This window comes from Callospermophilus lateralis, chromosome 8 (assembly GCF_048772815.1).
Source record: "Callospermophilus lateralis isolate mCalLat2 chromosome 8, mCalLat2.hap1, whole genome shotgun sequence".
Lineage (NCBI taxonomy): Eukaryota > Metazoa > Chordata > Mammalia > Rodentia > Sciuridae > Callospermophilus > Callospermophilus lateralis.
Window position 1 is genome coordinate 32,492,542 of NC_135312.1, and position 18,657 is coordinate 32,511,198.

The 18,657-nt window shown below is 34.0% G+C and overlaps 1 protein-coding gene and 1 non-coding gene across 3 annotated transcripts in view; both read left to right on the plus strand.

Moving 5' to 3' along the window:
* Slc30a9 (solute carrier family 30 member 9) overlaps nt 1–18,657 on the plus strand; it is an 89,442-nt gene that overhangs the window by 44,633 nt on the left and 26,152 nt on the right. For both annotated transcript variants that reach the window (XM_076864588.2, XM_076864589.2), the window contains exons 8-10: nt 4,182–4,249; nt 7,194–7,296; nt 16,860–16,915. In XM_076864588.2, coding sequence (XP_076720703.1) covers nt 4,182–4,249; nt 7,194–7,296; nt 16,860–16,915 — 227 coding nt within the window. The remainder of the gene's footprint in view (nt 1–4,181; nt 4,250–7,193; nt 7,297–16,859; nt 16,916–18,657) is intronic.
* On the plus strand, nt 5,951–6,080 carry LOC143406592 (small nucleolar RNA SNORA38). Its single transcript, XR_013092236.1, has one exon. It is a non-coding gene; the product is annotated as a small nucleolar RNA SNORA38 (small nucleolar RNA).

Sequence of the window (18,657 nt, forward strand, 5' to 3'; positions counted from 1 at the left end):
TTAATTGTAAAATTTTTCAAGTATAAACAAAAAATAGAAAAAAAGATATCAGATATTCGATAATTACCAACATTTTGTAATCTTGATCTTGAAAAAGGGCAGTTCTATTTATATATTTGAGACAGGGTCTTGCTAGGTTTCGGAGGTTGGCCTTGAATCAATTTTGCAATGCTCCTGCCAAATGGCTTTCTGTATCACTGGGATTACAGGCATGTGTCACACCCAGCTCCAGCTGCTTTTATTATGGAATTTATAGGTAGCTTTTACAGGATGCTTCTCAAGAGTATTGTGAATCCTGGCTCCCTATGATCTCTTTATTTTTTCAGATTTTGATTCTCCTATTAGACACACAATTATTATAAAGGTATCCATACTAGCCCTTCCTTATTATTCTTTTTGACCTTGTTACTACCAACATTTTCCCCTTTTCTACAATATTCTTTAGCTCAACAAATCTCTTTTTTCCTTATTATAGCATTCTGATCTTAAAGATCTCATTTCCCTTTCTTCTTGTTTTTTTCCCTCCCTTAAATTCTCAAACCTTTCTTCTAAAGAAATCTTTATCTTCTACCTTAGGTAGTATGTTTTTGTTATTTGTATGCATTTTTTAACATTCTGCTCTCTACTCAACTAAAGGATACAGTACATTCTTGTTATAATCAAACACACACTCTCTGCATTTATCAATAAGCAGTAGAACTTAGAAATCTAGATCTATGATCAGAGTTTATAGCTTACAGATCTAAGTGCAAATTGAAACCCCACGGATAAGTTTTGTTTTGTATAATTCCTTCTCTTAGTCTTGAAGTACAGAACTAGGAGTACCTGATTCACACTTTTTTTAATTTATTTTTTTTCTGTTTTCTTTTTAGTTTTTAAATTTAATTTAATTTTTCTTCCCACATTTTTTGTTGGTGCATTATAGTTGTACATACTGGTGGGATTATTTGTTATTTATTCATACATGCACACAATACACAATATAACAGTATAATTTGGCCAATGTCACTCCCTCACTCCCTTCTTTTATTCCATGGGCCCTTTCCTCTACTGATCTCTCCTTTTTTTTTTTTTTTTAATTTTCATGAACAGATACAAGATAAATCTGTATTTTACAGTTAAAATTTATACAAAAGTCAAGCCCTGAAGTATTTTTTCCCTCAGAGGAAAGCTCTAATGTTTAAAAAATTTGTGAGAGAATAGTGTATAAAAGTATTTTTACTTAAAATGTTGAACCTTTGCACCACTTATAAATGAAATCAAACCTTTTGCATCTAACATTATCTTGCCATTCAAGAGTCAAGTTTCTAAAGCTGGAATACCATTGCCAAGTAGTGGTATAAAAGGAAGGACAGTGACTTCTACACATACCTTGGATCACACAACACTGTGCAGCCAGTTGATGGTTTCTGGATAAATTTTAGTAGTGATGTGATAAAACACAGTTACATATAGAGTCCAGTGATGGCCATTTAATCAAGACTTCACTTCTTCATATATTTTACCATTAATAGAAAAAACATCCTTCAAAACAGAGTCATTGAATCTTTATTGTTTTAACAGCACACAATTGTTATAAAGGTATCCATTATAGCCCTACCATAAAATTAATTAATAAATATGGAATTAATAATAAATAAGGAGCCACAGGGAGTTATTTTCATGTTCTGCATCTGTGCACACTTGCATAATGTGGTGCCTGTGCTCATGATACTGTAGAAGCAGCAGTTTCTAACTTGTCTTAAGTGGATACATTGGAAAGTAATAAATAGCCTCATAAAATACTACACTCTACCTGTCATAGGTGTATACTACATATTTTTCATAAAGTGTAGACAGTTCACACTGTTTTTCAAGGCAAGGCCTTTTGCTCTGATGTTCATATGGAATTTTGGAAATACTCTTTAAAATCCTGGCTTCCAGAACTGGGTGAAAACACCATAAAAGTATAAAACAAGCAAATACACACCCCCCAGAACAAAAACATTTTGTTTCCCTAATGCCTAAATCAGAATCTTTTCTCAGTTTTTTCTGCAATATCAGGCCAACTTGGATCTATAGAATTTAAGTTGTTATAGACTGCCCTGCAGGACCTCTATATCATTTAGGTCTAGTCCTTCTCTTTAAGACCTGTTGGTGCTTGCCTGCAGGGGACAAAATTGCCATAAGTTATGGTAACTTAGTAAGAATCAAATTTTGCTTGGCATGATCCCACTAAAACCTCAAATTTCGCCCCCTATTTGTTTTTCTCAAGGATCCAAGCCCCAGTACTTTAGATTTTAAAGACTTTACTTACTTGGACTTATTCATTAAGTTGTAGCCAGCTCCCCACCCCCCTACTTCTTAGGTAGAGCTGGGAAAGAACAGAACAGAATGTATACCAAATCCTAAAGGAAAGGAGAGAACTAACTAAGCATGCCTAGCATTCCATCACAAGTTTATCAGTTTACCTACCTCATTCTCAGGAGGCCAGTTAGGAGGAGGGGAGTGTATGATGCCAACAATATGGGAGTAGCGGGAATCCCTCTTCATGGAAATCAGAGAAGTAAGGAAGTATCAAATACACTAGCAGGTATTCTTCCTTGGAATACATTGTTCTCAAGAATCCTAAGAATCTCTAGCATTTTCCCCCTACTTTATTAATCCCTCTTCCTCAGTTTCCCTTGCAGAGAACTCTTTCTCTTCATCCAGGCTCCTAACATTAGAGATTCATTAAGGGCCTTTTTTATATTTTAAATCCATTAGCAAGTTCCATTGGCATTTTCTCCAAAATACTTTCTTAGTGTAGCTGACTCTCACTGTGTTCTTTATTGAAACCCTAGTCTAAACTATTCTTCTCTCCTACCTGGAACATTTTTCTAATTAATCGCTCTATCTTTTGTTTCTTTGTCCACATCATAAACTGTATCTTTTAGAAACATAAATCAGATTATGTCAAGTCTCTGCTTAACATTATTCAGTGACTTTCTTTTTTCCCCACTAGAATAAAATTCAAACTAAGTAAGGAGTCTGCAGAGTCCTGTGGGATATAGCTCCAGTTTCTCTGGCCCCAGTTCCTACCATTTTTCTTGCTTCAGTCACTGTGGCCTTATTTTTGTCCTTTGTACAAACCAAGCTTATTTCTGTTACAGTCTTTGGACTTTCTCGTCTCATAATTGAGCCTCTTTCCCTGACTACTTGAATTCTTCCCCACCCATTGCCATTTTACTTCTCTTTAATTTGCTTTATTATATTCATTACTATTTGATGTTAGGCATTTGTGATCTATGAGATTTGTGAAGGCAGGAACTCCCTTCTTGTTTACTGTCATGTTCCAGCATCTGGAACTGTGCCAGGCATAGAGTAGTTGCACAATAAGTATTTCCTGAGTAAATGGTGGAAGGAAAAACATAAAATACTTTAATAAAGGTGTAAAGTACAATAATAAATTTATAGTAGAGTATTTCTGTGTTGATTATCAAGGAAGGCTATCAAGGAAGAAAGGTGACACTTGGAGAATAAATAGATTGCAGTGGAAAAAGTAGGTAATAACAAAAAAAAGTAGGTAATAACAAAAAGTAGGTAATAATAATAATAATAAAAGAAGGTAGTAACAATCCAGGAGAAGGAAAAAGTATGAGAGAAAACACAAAGAAGTATATATTCAAAGAAAGGCAAAAAAAAAAAAAAGATAAAGAATATAGTTCCCCTGAATGTTTCCCTACTTGCTTTGTTTCGTTTGTTTTGCTTTGTTCTGGAATTTAACACACTATTTTCAGTTGAGGTCTTTTGTCTTGAGAGAACAGTCAGAAGTTGAAGTAGAACAGCAGAGTCATTGGCTTTGGCTGTTTCTTTTTGAAAAGTTAAGAAGTTGCTTAAGAAATGCAAAATTTGTAGAGTATATGAATTTCAGTTCAATATATTTTTATCACTTCATTACTAGTTTCTTTGTGACCCATTTGGATCCTTTCTGGAAGTAGGCATGACATGAATTACAGGGAAAACACTTAAGGTCTTTTTCCAGCTGCATTTTTAATTTTCTTCTGCCCATTTTTTAAGAGGAAATTCTGGGGGAAAAGAAATAAATAAAGCCTAGTTGTTGAGAGGTTTTGATAGAATACAAATTTTCTACTGTGTCAGAGTATTATAGTGCTTTTGTGGGAGATTTTGGAAAGGTTTTGTTTTTGTTTTTGTTTTTATAGCCACGCTCCAGAACAGCATCAGTGTTCTTTAAGGGACCAGGAAAAGTGGTGATGGTTGCCATTTGCATGTAAGTACTGAAAAATAAACTTGTAAAAATAGAAATATATTCTTTTTAATGTGTGTATGCTTGAATATATAAAGTTATTACTTGGTAGGGAGCTATAGAGTTAGAGGTTCATGTTGTTTTAGGAGGAATCGAATAAGCCTGTATTGTTAGTAAAGCAGTGGGGGAAGAGTAGGAGTCCACAGAGGCAGGCACTCACGCTTGTGCTCTATGTACTTCTGATATTTTTAAGATCTGCATTGCTACCTGAAATTGTTTATTTTCACTGAAATTGGTAGAATCTCTTTTAAAATGTTAAATCAGCCAAGCTTATTTTTTGAATAACTGAACCAACTTAGGTTACAGATACTAAAGAATATATTCATGCTTGTTTTCTCCCATTTACCTGGAAGAACATAATTATTGATTTTTTTTCTTTTTCCGTCTGTCTTCTTGATTCCTGTTACATTGTTTACCTTTTATTCATTTTGCTAATCACTTTTTTTTTTTTTTTTTTTTGATACTGGGGATTTAACTCAGGGGCACTTCTATCACTGAGATACATTCCCCAGCCCTTTTTATTTTTTATTTTAAGACAGGATCTCACTAAGTTGCTTAGGTCCTCACTGCTGAGGCAGGCCTCAAACTTGTGATCCTTCTGTCTTAGCCTCCCAAGTCGCTGAGATTGCAAGCATGAACCACCACGCCCAGCTGATCAATCTATTTTAAGCTGTATAGCCAGGCACAGCCACATACACAGTGGCATAAACCTACTGACTCTGGAAGCTGAGACACGAGACTTGAAAATTCCAGACGAGCTTCAGCAACTTAGCAAGGCCCTAAGCAACATAAAAGCATTAATTCTATAATTCATTAGTTCTTAAAATTATATATCAGAAACTATAAGAAGACCTGGATATGTAAAGATACAATGCATGATTCTTTAAGATTTGCAGGGGTACTAAACTAGAGCAAGGCATTTACAATAATGTAAACAAGGGATGATGATGTCATGATTGGACACATGGAGAGACACAGACAGATTCAGTGGGTACTTAAAAAATATGGTCAAAGATGATACCCAAGTTTCTCTCTTTAGGCATTGAGTAAATATTGTTCCATTCACTGAGAGAAATGCTAGAAGGAGGGCAAAGTATGGACAGAGAAAATATTTTAGTTTGAGGTATCTGTAGGTCAGATGTAGGTGATCAACAGGACTGGTTCTTTTTTTTTTTTCTTTTTTGTAGCTGTAGATGGACAGAATGGAGTTTTTGTTGTTGTTGTTTTGTTTTATTTATTTTTATGTGGTGCTAAGGATCGAATGAAGTGCTTCACGCATGCTAGGCAAGCGCTCTGCCACTGAGCTACAGCCCCAGCCTGGATTAGTTCTTTTTGCTAGTAAAATAGTGATAGTAATTATAGCTCTCCTTGTTAGAGGAATATGTATAACATCTATAACCTGGTTAGTATAGTACCTGGTGCATAAAATATACTTAATAATTATTATTGTTAATGTATATTGGTCTAAGCTCAAGAGAGAGAACTAGGTTAGATATTTAGAGTCAAAAATTATCAGTATTCACATTAGTATTTAATTATTCAAATGATAATTAAAGCCATAGGAGTACTTGAGATCATATGGGGAATAGTACATATAGGGTGAAGAAAAGCCTTCATGAGAAATCCTTGAAGAATGCTGACTTTTAAGAAATAGGTGGAGGAACCCCCACTACAAAGGTGTGTCTTTGGTTCTCTGTCTTTGCACACATAAGAATTAGCGGTAAAGAAATATAGATTTGGAAAAGTCTGGGGGCAGCTCATTCCTCATGGGCTTAAGATCAGTCACCCCACCTAGAAAAGGGAAGGAAAAAAAAAGTGGAGGAAAAAGAGCCTTCAAGGGAGAGAGGAACAGTGAGGCACAGGGTAGGAAGAAAGCCAGGAGTATCAAAAGTGGCAAACAGAGGTTAAGGAAAGTACTAAAATATTTCTAGGACTTTAATAACAAGGAATAGTTGCTAGTATTGATGGGAACAATCTAGTAGGATGTTGAAGAGAGGAGACATTGTGTAGTGAACCAGAGACTTAGTATAAAGTGAGGAAAACTGAGACCATAGAAATAAATTAGATTTTTTTTTCCCACTAAGTTATCTGCCCAGTGTGGTGGCCTCTGCTTGTAATCCCAGCTACTTCGGAGACTGAGGCAGGAGGTTCACAAGTTTGAGGTCAGCCTGGGCTACTTAGCAACACCCTGTCTTAAAATAAAAAGGCCTAGGGATTTAGTTCAGTGGTAGAGTGCTCTTGTGTTCAGCCCCCACTATTGCAAAAAAAAAAAAAAAATAATAATAATATATATATCTGAAGTGAAGGAAAGTGGGAAGGGGAAAGGATAATTGAAGGTGTACAATTTTCTTATTTACAAAATGTGGGTGTTAATATTTGTATTATGGAGTTGTAATATAGCATGGTAGGTGACAAGCAGAGTGCCTGAGATCAGTCATGCTAGTCATTACTGTTGGAATCTGAGCCCCTCGTTTTCTCTGAGGTAATCCTGTTTATTTGAGCATTTGGGTCTTCTAGTTTTGACCCAAGGCTATATAATCTAGGTTTGTCCTCAACTCTGGCATCTCCCTGCTCAACAGAGGCTTACCAAAGTCTTGTCTTTAATGCTGGCTTCCTGGACAATATCAAATGCAGATTCTCTTTTACTTTTCATCTTGTCCAAATGCAGAATACCCTCTTTTCTCTCACATTCTCAAAATACGTTCAAGTAATTGATAACATATATTGTGCCTCTTTATGTGAGTACTTAATGGTACCATAAACTATATTTTTCAGATTTGTACTCTTGTTATGTGAATGGTAATAATTTCTTTTAAATTTACTTTTAATGGATTTCAGTCAATTAAATAAGCTTGTGGTGAAAATTTTTAATCTAAACCTATGCTAAATTGTTCTCTCTCTCTCCTAGCAATGGTTTAAACTGCTTCTTTAAATTCCTTGCCTGGATTTATACGGGTTCAGCAAGTATGTTTTCAGAAGCTATACACTCATTATCTGATACTTGTAACCAGGTGAGGATAAAAGCTTTTTTCTTACTAATTTTAAAATACATTTTTAAGCTTTAGTCTCAAAGTTGATATATTTAAAAATAGTGATTCCTATAGTTGGTTTATGGTAGAAAAGGAAAATTGTTTTATTTTTGAGTGATTAAGTACAATTGGCTTTCTATATCTGTGGGTTCTACATCCATGGTTTCCATATCTTAAGATTCAACCAAAAATACTAAAAAGAAAATTGTATCTGTACAGAACACGTGTAGTCATTTTTCCTTGTCATTCCCTAAACAATTTGGTAATTATATACATAACATTTACACTGTATTAGGCATAAATAATATAGAAATGATAAATAATATAGAAATGTTTTTTTAAATGAGAGGATGTTTGTAAGTTATATGCAAATTATACTATTTTATATAAGGGATTTGAGCATCCAAGGATTTTATTATCCTTGAGTTGTCTTGGAATTAATTCCCCAATAATATAGAGGGTTATCATATTATATTTTAAAGCAGATCATTAGGCTCTGAGAACATCCAGCAATGGAATGTGAAGTATGGCTATCAGTTACGAAATGATTACAGGTTTTCCTAGAAGAAATTTTTACATTGAGTAGAAATTTGTTGTCTAAATGAGTTCTTAATGACTCTAAGAGTCAGTAAATTAAGTTTTTGAGTAAAGATATAAAATACTGGGAAATTACAGTCACATGAGTTAAGAAGACAGAAATGAATGTTCAGGGAATCTGAAGTGGCTCCATTACAAAGCAGAATTCAATAGAGGAAGGAACTAAATAAGACAAAAATCTGTGGAAGTCTTATATAGGGATTTCCTTGAGTTGAATCTTTGCTGAATGTTAATTCACACATGTGTAAGGTGTAGACATTAATCTGGGTAAGAAACCATCATGGAGCAGCAATAAGCTGAGTAAGTCCTAGAGCTCACACAGGACTGAAATACATTCAAGTTCTGAGAGGTGAGATAAGAGGGTCCCCATTAATATCCAGGTCAACAAAAGACTCTTACCATAATAGTGGAGATAAATTATCCTTAATTGTAAAGGCTATTTTAATAGAACCCTTCCTAACAGACCTCCCTAGATCAAACTGATATGCAGACAATTTAATAACTTGTCAGAGGAAAGCCCTACACTCTTTAAGAAAGATAGGGAAATCCTAACATTCATTATAACAGGTATTACATGCACAGTGTTTAGCATACAATTAAAAAAAAAAAAAACAACCTACTAGATGGTCCAAGGAGCAGGAAACTTTGACTCATAATCAGGAAAAAAGTCAGTGAGTAAAACAGTCTATTTGATGGATGATAGAATTAGCAGACAAGGGTATTAAACTGTTATTACCTATGTTTTTGCATTGAAAAGAAATGTGAATGTAATGAGAAGAGAAAGGGAAGATATGGATAAAGAACTGAATGAAGATTTTTGAGCTAAAAAGAAAAATGTCAGAAAAAATTCACTGTATAGAATTAATACCAGATTAGATAATGCAAAGAAAACAATTAGTCTTGAATTCGTAATAGTACAAAACTTTCTAAAACCAGAGAGAGAAAATTGGAAAAGATGAAGAAATCCATAGTAACCTATGGGATAGTATCAAGAGAACTTGATCAACTTTTAAAGAAGAAATAACAGTACATAGATTTTCAGAAATGGAGAAGAAAATTCTTTTCAACTCCTTTAATGAAGCAGAACTTTACAAAATCATTACAAGAGTAAAGAAAAATAGAGAGACCAGGATCCCTCATGAACATGCTTCAAAAATCTTTAAAATACAGCCAAATCTAACACTTTGTAAAAATAAGTATAATCTAGTGACTATAATTCCAGGAATGTAAGGTTGGTTTAATATTTATTATCAGTAAGTTTAGAAGGTTAATATGCAGCTACCAATGCATTTCTACTACCAGAAAATCAATGAGAGAAATACAACTCTTAAAAATTTCCATTAGTAGTATCACAAAATACTAAATAAGAAATCTAATAAAAGATGTACAAGATCTTTATACTGAAAATTATAAATTTGGAGAAATTTTAAAAGATTTAAAGAAATGGAGAGATAATACTATGTTCACATGGATTGGATGCCATGGGATTAATATGTAAAATTTTCCTAAAGTAATCTGCAGATTTATTGTAATCCTAATTATAATCCCTACAGGCTTTTTATACAATTGACAAACTGAATAAATTTTAAAATTTTATTTGGAAATGCAAAGAATTTAGAATATGTAAAGCAATCTTGAAAAGAAATTCAGAGGACTTCAAGTTAGATAAAGCTTAATAATTAGAACAATGAAATACTGACATAAGAATTGACAGACAAATAGTCATGCACAGTGTCACAGACCTGTTGTTCCAGCAGTCAGGGAGCCTCAGGCAGGAGGATCACAAATATAGGCTAGCCTGTGCAATTTAGCAAGACTCTTGTCTCAAAAAAGGGCTGGGGATATAGCTCAGTGATAAAGTACTCATAGGTTTAGTACCCACTACTAGGGGAGGCGGGCAGAAAGAATTGACAAATAGAACAGAATAGAGATTCTACCAACAGATTCACATTTACATTGACTTTTTTTGGTGGGGGAGATTACTGGGGATTGAACCCAGGGGTGCACTGTTCCTACCCCCTGCCCCCTGTTTTTAAAACTGTGAGACAGGATCTCCCTAAGTTGTTTAGGGCCTCGCTCAGTTGCTGAGGCTGGCCTTGAACTTGTCCCACCTCAGCTTCCTAAATTGCTGGGATTATAGGTATGTGCCACTGTACCCAGCACTAGCTGACTTTTGAGGGAGGTACCAATGCAATTCACTGAAGAAAGGAAAATTCTTTTCCCCCTTTTTAACAAACACTACTAGAAATTTTAGATATCCATATGGGGACAAAAGGAACCTTGACCCATACTGTGTACAAATCTGAGGTGGGTTATAGGCTCAAATATAAAAGCTAAACTGAAGATTCTAGAAGAAAACTTAAGAAAATATCTTCTAGACTCTTGGGTAAGCATAAACTTTGTAAATAGGGAATAAACTATACCATAAAAGTTGTTTACAAATTAAACTTCATGAAAATTAAAAACCTTTTCTTATTAAAAGACACCCTTAAGAAACTAAAAAGGCAGCCTAGGGTTGTAGCTCAATGATGGAGTGCTTGCCTTGTACGTGTGAGGCACTGGGTTTCATCCTCAGCACCACATAAAAGTAAATAAATAAAATAAAGATATTGTGTTCATCTACAAACTAAAGTGAAAAAAAAAAGAAAGAAAGAAACTAAAAAGGCAAGCCATAGACTGGGAGAAAATTAGTCACAAAACATATCTGACGAAGAATTGGTGTCTAAAATAAAGAACTTATACAACTCGGGAATAAAAGATAACTCAATTTTTTTAAAGATTAAAGTTTTGAACAGGTATTTCACAAATAAAGATACATGAATGGTGGTCAGTAGATACATGAGGAAGTGCTAATACTTTTAGTCACCAGGAAATATATACTAAAACCACAGCAAGACCCTCTGTTCATCCACTATAGTGGCTAAAATTAGAAAGCCAGACAATCAGATGTTAGTGAAGATAGAGAGCAGCCAGATCTCTTAGACATTGCTGGTAGAAAGTAAAATGGTACACTGTTGAAATGTTTGGCATTCTCCTATAAATATATGCCTTTCCTGTTGACCCAGCAGTTGTACTCCTAAGTATTTACTCAAGAGAAATGGAATGAATGTCCACAAAAGACTTGTATGAGAATGTTTATAGCTGCCTTACATATAATGCCCAGAAAACTGGAGTCAATCCATAGCCCATCAACATCAATAGGTATAAACAGTCAATGAAATATTATCTGGCAATAAAAAAGAATGAACTACTTATCTAGTTGGTAGCATGTATGCATCTCAATACTGAAAGAAGGTGAATACAAAAGAGTACTTATGATAAAATTTGAACTTTAAATTTTTTTAAATGGTTGCTTCTCTTGTGGGGGAAGATTAAAAAGAAGCATAGGGGAACTTTTGGGGATGATGGAAAGGTTCTGTCTCGATAGGAATACGTTACAGAGCTGTGTACATTTGTTAAAACTCAAAAAACTATAAACTCAGAATTTGTGTTTTTCACTGCATGTGAATTTTTTCTCAAAAATAAAAATTTTTATGCCAAGCATGATGGTTCACTCCTGTAGTCTCAGCAACCCATGAGGCTGAAGCAGGAGGATCACAAGTTTGAGCCAGCCTCAGCAACTTGGCAAGACCTATCTTATAAGAAATAAAAAAAGCTGGGGATGTAGATCAGTGGTAAAGTACCCTGGGGTTCAGTCCTCAGTACCCCCTAAAATATAGATAAAAAATAAAACTTTTTTTTATATACAAATGTTACTGAGTAGAAATTCTATAACATTAATATTAGAATTAATATTAATTTTTAGAAGTTTGACAAATAATCTCCTGCTTTTATTTTCTAAAGGCCTACTTTTTAAAGAAATTCATCTAAAATATTTAAAGACAAAATGGTATGATGCTTGGAATTTGTTTCAAAACATTTATGAGGAAATAGATATGAATTAGATTAAATAGATTTGGTCATATATTTATAGTTGATGATGCTTAGAAATGGATGGGTTGAGTTTATTGAAATGGTCTGTCAGATTTTTTGAATTGTTTTATCCATCCACCCATCAGTATATTAGAAAAGCAAAGTGCAAAAAGACATGTAAATTGCGATAAAATATTTAAGCATGAACACCCCTTTCTGAAATAGGGCACAAACATATTCACAAAAGCAATATAGAAGCTGGATGCTTACCTATAATCCCAGGAACCCAGGGGACTGAGGCAGAAGGCTCAAAAGTTCAAGGCCAGCCTCAGCAACTTAGCAAGACTCTGTCTCAAAATAAAAAGGACTGGGGATGTAGTTTAGTGATAAATCATCCCAGGGTTTAATCCCCAATACAAAAAAAAAATGGATAAATTTAAAAATATACATAGAGATAAAGATAAACGTGTGTGTGTGTGTGTGTGTGTGTGTGTGTGTGTAGAGAGAGAGAGAAAGTGTCTGAAATGTACTCTAGACTCTTAAATAATCCCATCTCCTGTATTACTTAAATTTCTTTAAAGTGAGCATGTATTAGTTTTGTAACTAGAAAAAGAAATGAATTTTTGTAAAGGGATAAACAAAATAAGAAAAAAATAAGTTTGAAACCATGTGGTATTAAGTGCTTTAAGAACTCCTGAGGGACTGGGGTTGTGGCTCAGTGGTAGAGCGCTCACCTGGCATGTGTGAAGCACTGGGTTTGGTCCTCAGCACTACATAAAAATAAAATAAAGATATTGTGTCCACCTAAAATTAAAAAATAAATATTAAAAAAAAGAACTCCTAAGTGAAGAGTATGCCTTAGAGTTTTCAAAAAGGCTTCAATGAAAAAGATTTTAATTGGACCTCATACAGTAGATGGAAATTGTATCTCTCATATCCTTTTGAAAACTGTTCTTTTTGAGATCTATAATAACATTTCTAAAAATTTAATTATTTGCAGTATTTTAATGCCATATTTTTTCTTTACTTCTGAGCAACAAAACACTTTCAGCTTTAAATTAGACCTTTATCTCTAATGATGATTTAGTTTCACAATTTGAGAGTTTGTTTTGAAAGCTTTTCTGCTAAATAATATACAGCACATTATTTAATATTAACTCACATGAGTTTATTGAACACTTGAGTTTTCAATGTAGTGAGTGTTTAGAAGAAGACACACTCCTTTGTCTTGTAAGCAGGTCATATGCACTAAAACAACTAGAAAGGGGCTGCGGTCATGGCTCAGTGGTAGAGCACTTGCCTAGCTTGCATGAGGCACTGGGTTCGATCCCCAACACCACATAAAAAAACTAAATTAAAAAAATAAAGGTTTTGTGTCCATTTACAACTAAAAATATTTTTTAAAAAACAAAAACTAGAAAGATCTGCCAAGACAGCATGTAACTGCTACATGTATAGTAATGAAGGAATGTCAAAGGGAAGGTTTGATTATGGAGCAGTGAGCACTGTTGATGCTTCTTTGCCACTAGATGTTAGTACTATGTTGTACTGGTTATATATACATTAACAAGTGTGGGGTATGTGTGAAAGATAAATGTGCAGGAAAAAGTCTAGAATGACACTTACCCAACATAACTGTGATTCTACCTTACCTCTGAGGGAGAACAGGATTACGGATGAGCTATGAGGTCTGATTTTTATATGAATATATGTGGCACAAATTTTGATTTATAAAATAGTTATTGAGTGCTGGGGTTGGGCTCAGTGGTAGAGCATTTGCCTAGCATGTGTGAGGCACTGGGTTCAATCCTCAGCACCATATAAAAATAAATAAACTAAAATAAAGGTCCTTTGATAACTAAAAAATCAAAATTAAAAAAAATTATTGTTGATATCCCAGAATTTATTACATATGCAATCTGAATATTAAGGATTTTAAAATGATTAAATCCTCATCAAATATTTCATAAGTATTATAAACATATACATATGTATACATGTATATATACATTCATAGCATAAGGTGAGTTCATCACTATTTTAATGTACAAGTTTAAGAGATCTATATTTCTATTTATTTAGGATACTAGGGATTGAACTCATGGCACTTGACCACTGAACCACATTCACAGCCTTATTTTGTATTTTTTGTTTTTAAAATGTTTTTATTGATTTTTTTTAAGAGAGAGGTGAGAGAGAGAGAGACAGACAGAGAGAATTTTTAATATTTATTTTCCAGTTTTTGGCAGACACAACATCTTTGTTTGTATGTGGTGCTGAGGATCGAACCCGGGCCGCACGCATGCCAGGCGAGCGTGCTACCGCTTGAGCCACATCCCCAGCCCTTTTATTGATTTTTTAAAAATAAATGACAGCGGAATGTGTTACAATTTTTACTACACGTATACAGTACAATTTTTCATATCTCTGGTTGGATATAAAGTATGTTGATACCAAATCGTGTCTTCATACATGTACTTTGGATAATGATGTCCATCACATTTCACCATCCTTGCTAATCCCCTGCCCCTTCCCTTTCCCTCCCACTCCTCTGCCCTATCTAGAATTCATCTATTCTTCCCGTGCTCCCCCTCCCTACCCCACTATGAGTCAGCCTCCTTATATCAGAGAAAACATTCACCATTTGTTTTTTAGGGATTGGCTAACTTAGCATTATCTTCTCCAACTCCATCCATTTACCTGCAAATGCCATGATTTTATTCTCTTTTATTGCTGAGTAAAATTACATTTTGTATATATGCCACATTTTTTTAATCCATTCATCCACTGAAGGGCACCTAGTTTGGCTCCACAGTTTATCTATTGTGAATTGTGCTGCTATAAACATTGATGTGGCTATGTCCCTGTAGTATGCTATTTAAGTCCTTTGGGTATAGACCAAGGAGAGGGATAGCTGGGTCAAATGGTGGTTCCATTCCCAGCTTTCCAAGGAATCTCCATACTGCTTTCCATATTGGCTGCACCAATTTGCAGTCCCACCAGCAATGTATGAGTGTGCCTTTTCCCCCATATCCTCGCCAACACTTATTGTTGTTTGTCTTCATAATAGCTGCCATTCTGACTTGAGTAAGATGATATCTTATAGTAGTTTTGATTTGCATTTCTCTAATTGCTAGCGATTTATTTTGCATTTTTTTAAAAATATTTTTTAAGTTGCTGGTGGGCCTTTATTTATTTATATGCAGTGTGAGGAACTGAACCCAGTTCCTTACCCATGGTAGGCAAGCGCTCTATCACTGAGCCATAACCCCAGCCCCATATTTTGTATTTTATTTAGACATAGTCTCACTGAGTTGCTTAGCAGCTCGCTAAGTTGCTGAGGCTGGCTTTGAACTCAGATCCTCCTGCCTCAGCCTCCTGAGTCATTGGGATTACAGGCATGTGCCATCGTGCCCAGCTATATGTTTCTTTTAATTTACTCCCATTTTCTTAGTTTAATTCACTGAAGACTCACCACCTGTAATTTAGATAATTCACCCCCCCTTCCTTGGGAATCTGTTTTTTGTTTTTTTTTTTAAAAAGGACTTGTAATATTCTGTGTATTTATGGTAGGATTTCCAATATCAAAACGTAAAAATCCAGTATCTATTTGTTTCGACCATATTAAAGATGCTTTATTCTCTATAAATTTTTAATAATTTTTAATAAAACTCATCTTTGAAAAATTTGGTTATCTGGAAGCCTTATATATCTAATTATTTGGTATTATACTGAAATACAGGAAGGTCCTGAATCAGTCAATTAAAATTATATAGGGCATTCATGTAGAGGCTTTGCATTCTTATTAAACAAATAGTTCTAATGAGGTAGATAGTTTTATAGATTTCTAAATTCACATCAAAGTATAATGGATGGTACTTACTACAAGCAAGCCTACTTATATTGAGAAGTTCCAATGGATAACAATGTATAAAATTCAGAAATTAAAGAAGGGGAGGAAAAGTGAAGGCAAGAAAGAAAGGAGGAAAGGGGGGAAAGTGGGAATCTGGCTATTAGAATTAAACACAAGTTAGCAATTTACCATGTTTAGGTTTTTGTTTTTTAAGAAATAAAACTTTGAGTTGGGGTTGTGGCTCAGCCGTAGAGCGTTTGCCTCAAACGTGCAAGACCCTGAGTTCGATCCTCAGCACCACATACAAAAATAAACAAGTGAAATAAAGGTGTTGTGTCCAACTACAACTAAAAAATAAATGTTAAAAAAAAAAAGAAAGAAAAAAGAAAGAAAATTTTGTGTGGGTTGCATACTGAGGGTTGAATTCAGGTCCTTGCACATGCTAGGCAAATACTCTTATCACTGAGCTATACCCCCAGCGAAGATATATAATCTTAATTATTATAAGTTTTTCATCTTTATTTCTTCCTTTCTGTTCCCCAGGTAATCAGTGCCCTGTACACATTGATGTGTGTATTTCCTGTGCATGGTTTTGAGTTTTACTACAAATATATATTCGTATACACAGTTCATACTGTCTAAACTTTTTACTACTTTTTGTTTATACAGCTATAGTAGTTATTTATCTTGTAAAAAAAAATAGATACTACAGACTATCCTAACAAACTTGAGTTATAAACAGTTAAGTGTAGGTTACTTCAGACCTTTTCTTGTGCTTTATAAGTAGTTTATTAAAACTACAGAACATGAGTTTATATTTTATGTACTGCCTAATTTGCTTTTTTACCTGCCACTTTGTAGTAAGTCTAGAAGCTGTTTCCATGTCAGTATAAAAAGCTCTGCCCCATCCACATTCTTTTAAAGTATCGTAAAAGTAATTTAAGGTTTATTACTTGTTTTCCCAAACTGATGGATTTTAAAGTTGCTTTTGTGTTTTTCATCTTTATAAATAGTGTTGTTTTGAGCCCTTTGAGATTCATTTATTTTTCTGAGTACTGAAAACTAAAATTGCTGGGCCATTGGACATGTGTTATGGAGTTTTCTTGTTGTCAAAATTGACTTAATCATATAATATTTTCCATCTTGCTAATGATTATTTGCGCTTTTTCCTTCTTCTCCATAGGGTTTACTAGCATTGGGCATCAGTAAGTCTATTCAAACACCAGATCCTACTCATCCGTAAGAATATTGCCTTTTTGTTTCTTTTCTTTTTTTTTTTTTTTTTTTGGCAACAAGTTGTTGAAATCAAAGGAGCTAAATTTTAGAAACCTCCTGCAATTTATATATCTGCAATTTGTAAAAGATCTGTCCATTTCTTCCACTGTAGTATCTAAAATGTAGGACTAACTGCTGTGCCTAAATAAATTTAAGGTATAATTGAATATGAATTTTAAATTATTTTAATGCTTTGAAACACAGTATGAAGATCTTTTGTTCTCCACATTCGATAATAATAAAGCATTTATTTGGACCTTAGAGTTCTGTTTTATTTTGGTCCAGGAAGCATATTTCAAATGTAGGCTACCCAGTCTAAAGTTTTGCAGATAATTTTCATTAAACATATACTTATTTTAATCCTTTTATTTTTATTTTAAAATATCTTGTTAATATTTTAAAATTACATATTTGTAAAATGAGTATACATTTTAGAATATATTATTTTGAATCATATCAATTATTTGATAGTTTTTTCTTTTGCTTTTAACAACTATCTAAAATTAAATATTTGAATTTTACATGCATCATTATGTTTACTAGTTTTATCAATAGAATTTGATCTTAGGATCTTAGGATGAAAAAATGCACTTTGGCTGGGCACAGTGGCACATACCTATAATCCCAGCAGCTCAGGAGGCTGAGGCAGGAGGATTGTGAATTCAAAGCCAGCCTCAGCAAAAGCAAGGCACTAAGCAACTCAGTGAGACCCTATTTCTAAATAAAATGCAAAATGGGACTGGGGATGTGGCTCAGTGGCTGAGTGCCCTGAGTTCAATCCCGGTAACCCCCACAATGCACTTTTATTTCTGTGAAGGTGTCTGTATCTATGCTTTATAAATGCCTTTCCTTACTTGAAAGAAAGCACTCCTGTTATAAATAATAACATTTTGAATATACTATAATAATCAATCAGCTAATACAGAGAACAACTAGTTCCCTAATCTGCTAATTGTAATAGCAGATTAGCTATTAGTAATAGCTTTACTATCTCCAAAAAAATTTTTTCCTGACCATTGTTATATGCCAAATATTTAAAATCAGAAAGTAAAAATTTTCAATTTTATGTTGTGAAAATTTCTTCTTAGGCTATTTTTAGTTATTTACTTTAGTACTGCCCAATAGAATTTTCTGCAGTAATAAAACTATTTTTTATCTGTCAACTACTTGTGATTACTGAGCACTGGAAATGAGTCCAGTGCTAATGAATAATTAAATTTTGATCTATATTTAGTTTTAATTTAAATTTGAATAGTCACATGTGGCTAGTGACTTAGCACATTGGATAGTGCAGATCTACATGATAAAATTTTCAATAAGAGCCTAAAATTTCTTGAAAACAACTGAAATGAAATTATACCATTTAGCCAGGTGTGGTGATGCAGGTCTATAATCCCAATGGCTGGGAGGCTGAGGCAGAAGCATCTCAAGTTCAAAACCAGCCTCAACAACTTAGTAAGGCCCTAAGCAACCCACTGTGACCCTGTGTCTCTATAAAATGTTTAAAAAGCTGGGGATGTGGCTTAGTGGTTAAGCACCCCTGGCTTCAATCCCCAGTACCAAAGGAGGGAAAAAAGATATGCCACTTAATTTAGATCCTAATTTACTTTAACTTAAATAAATATGTATATACTATATTGCTTTGTAGGAAACTTTGGAAGTAAGTTTTTCTAAATCAAACTGGTAAAACGAAGAATTTTCCTATG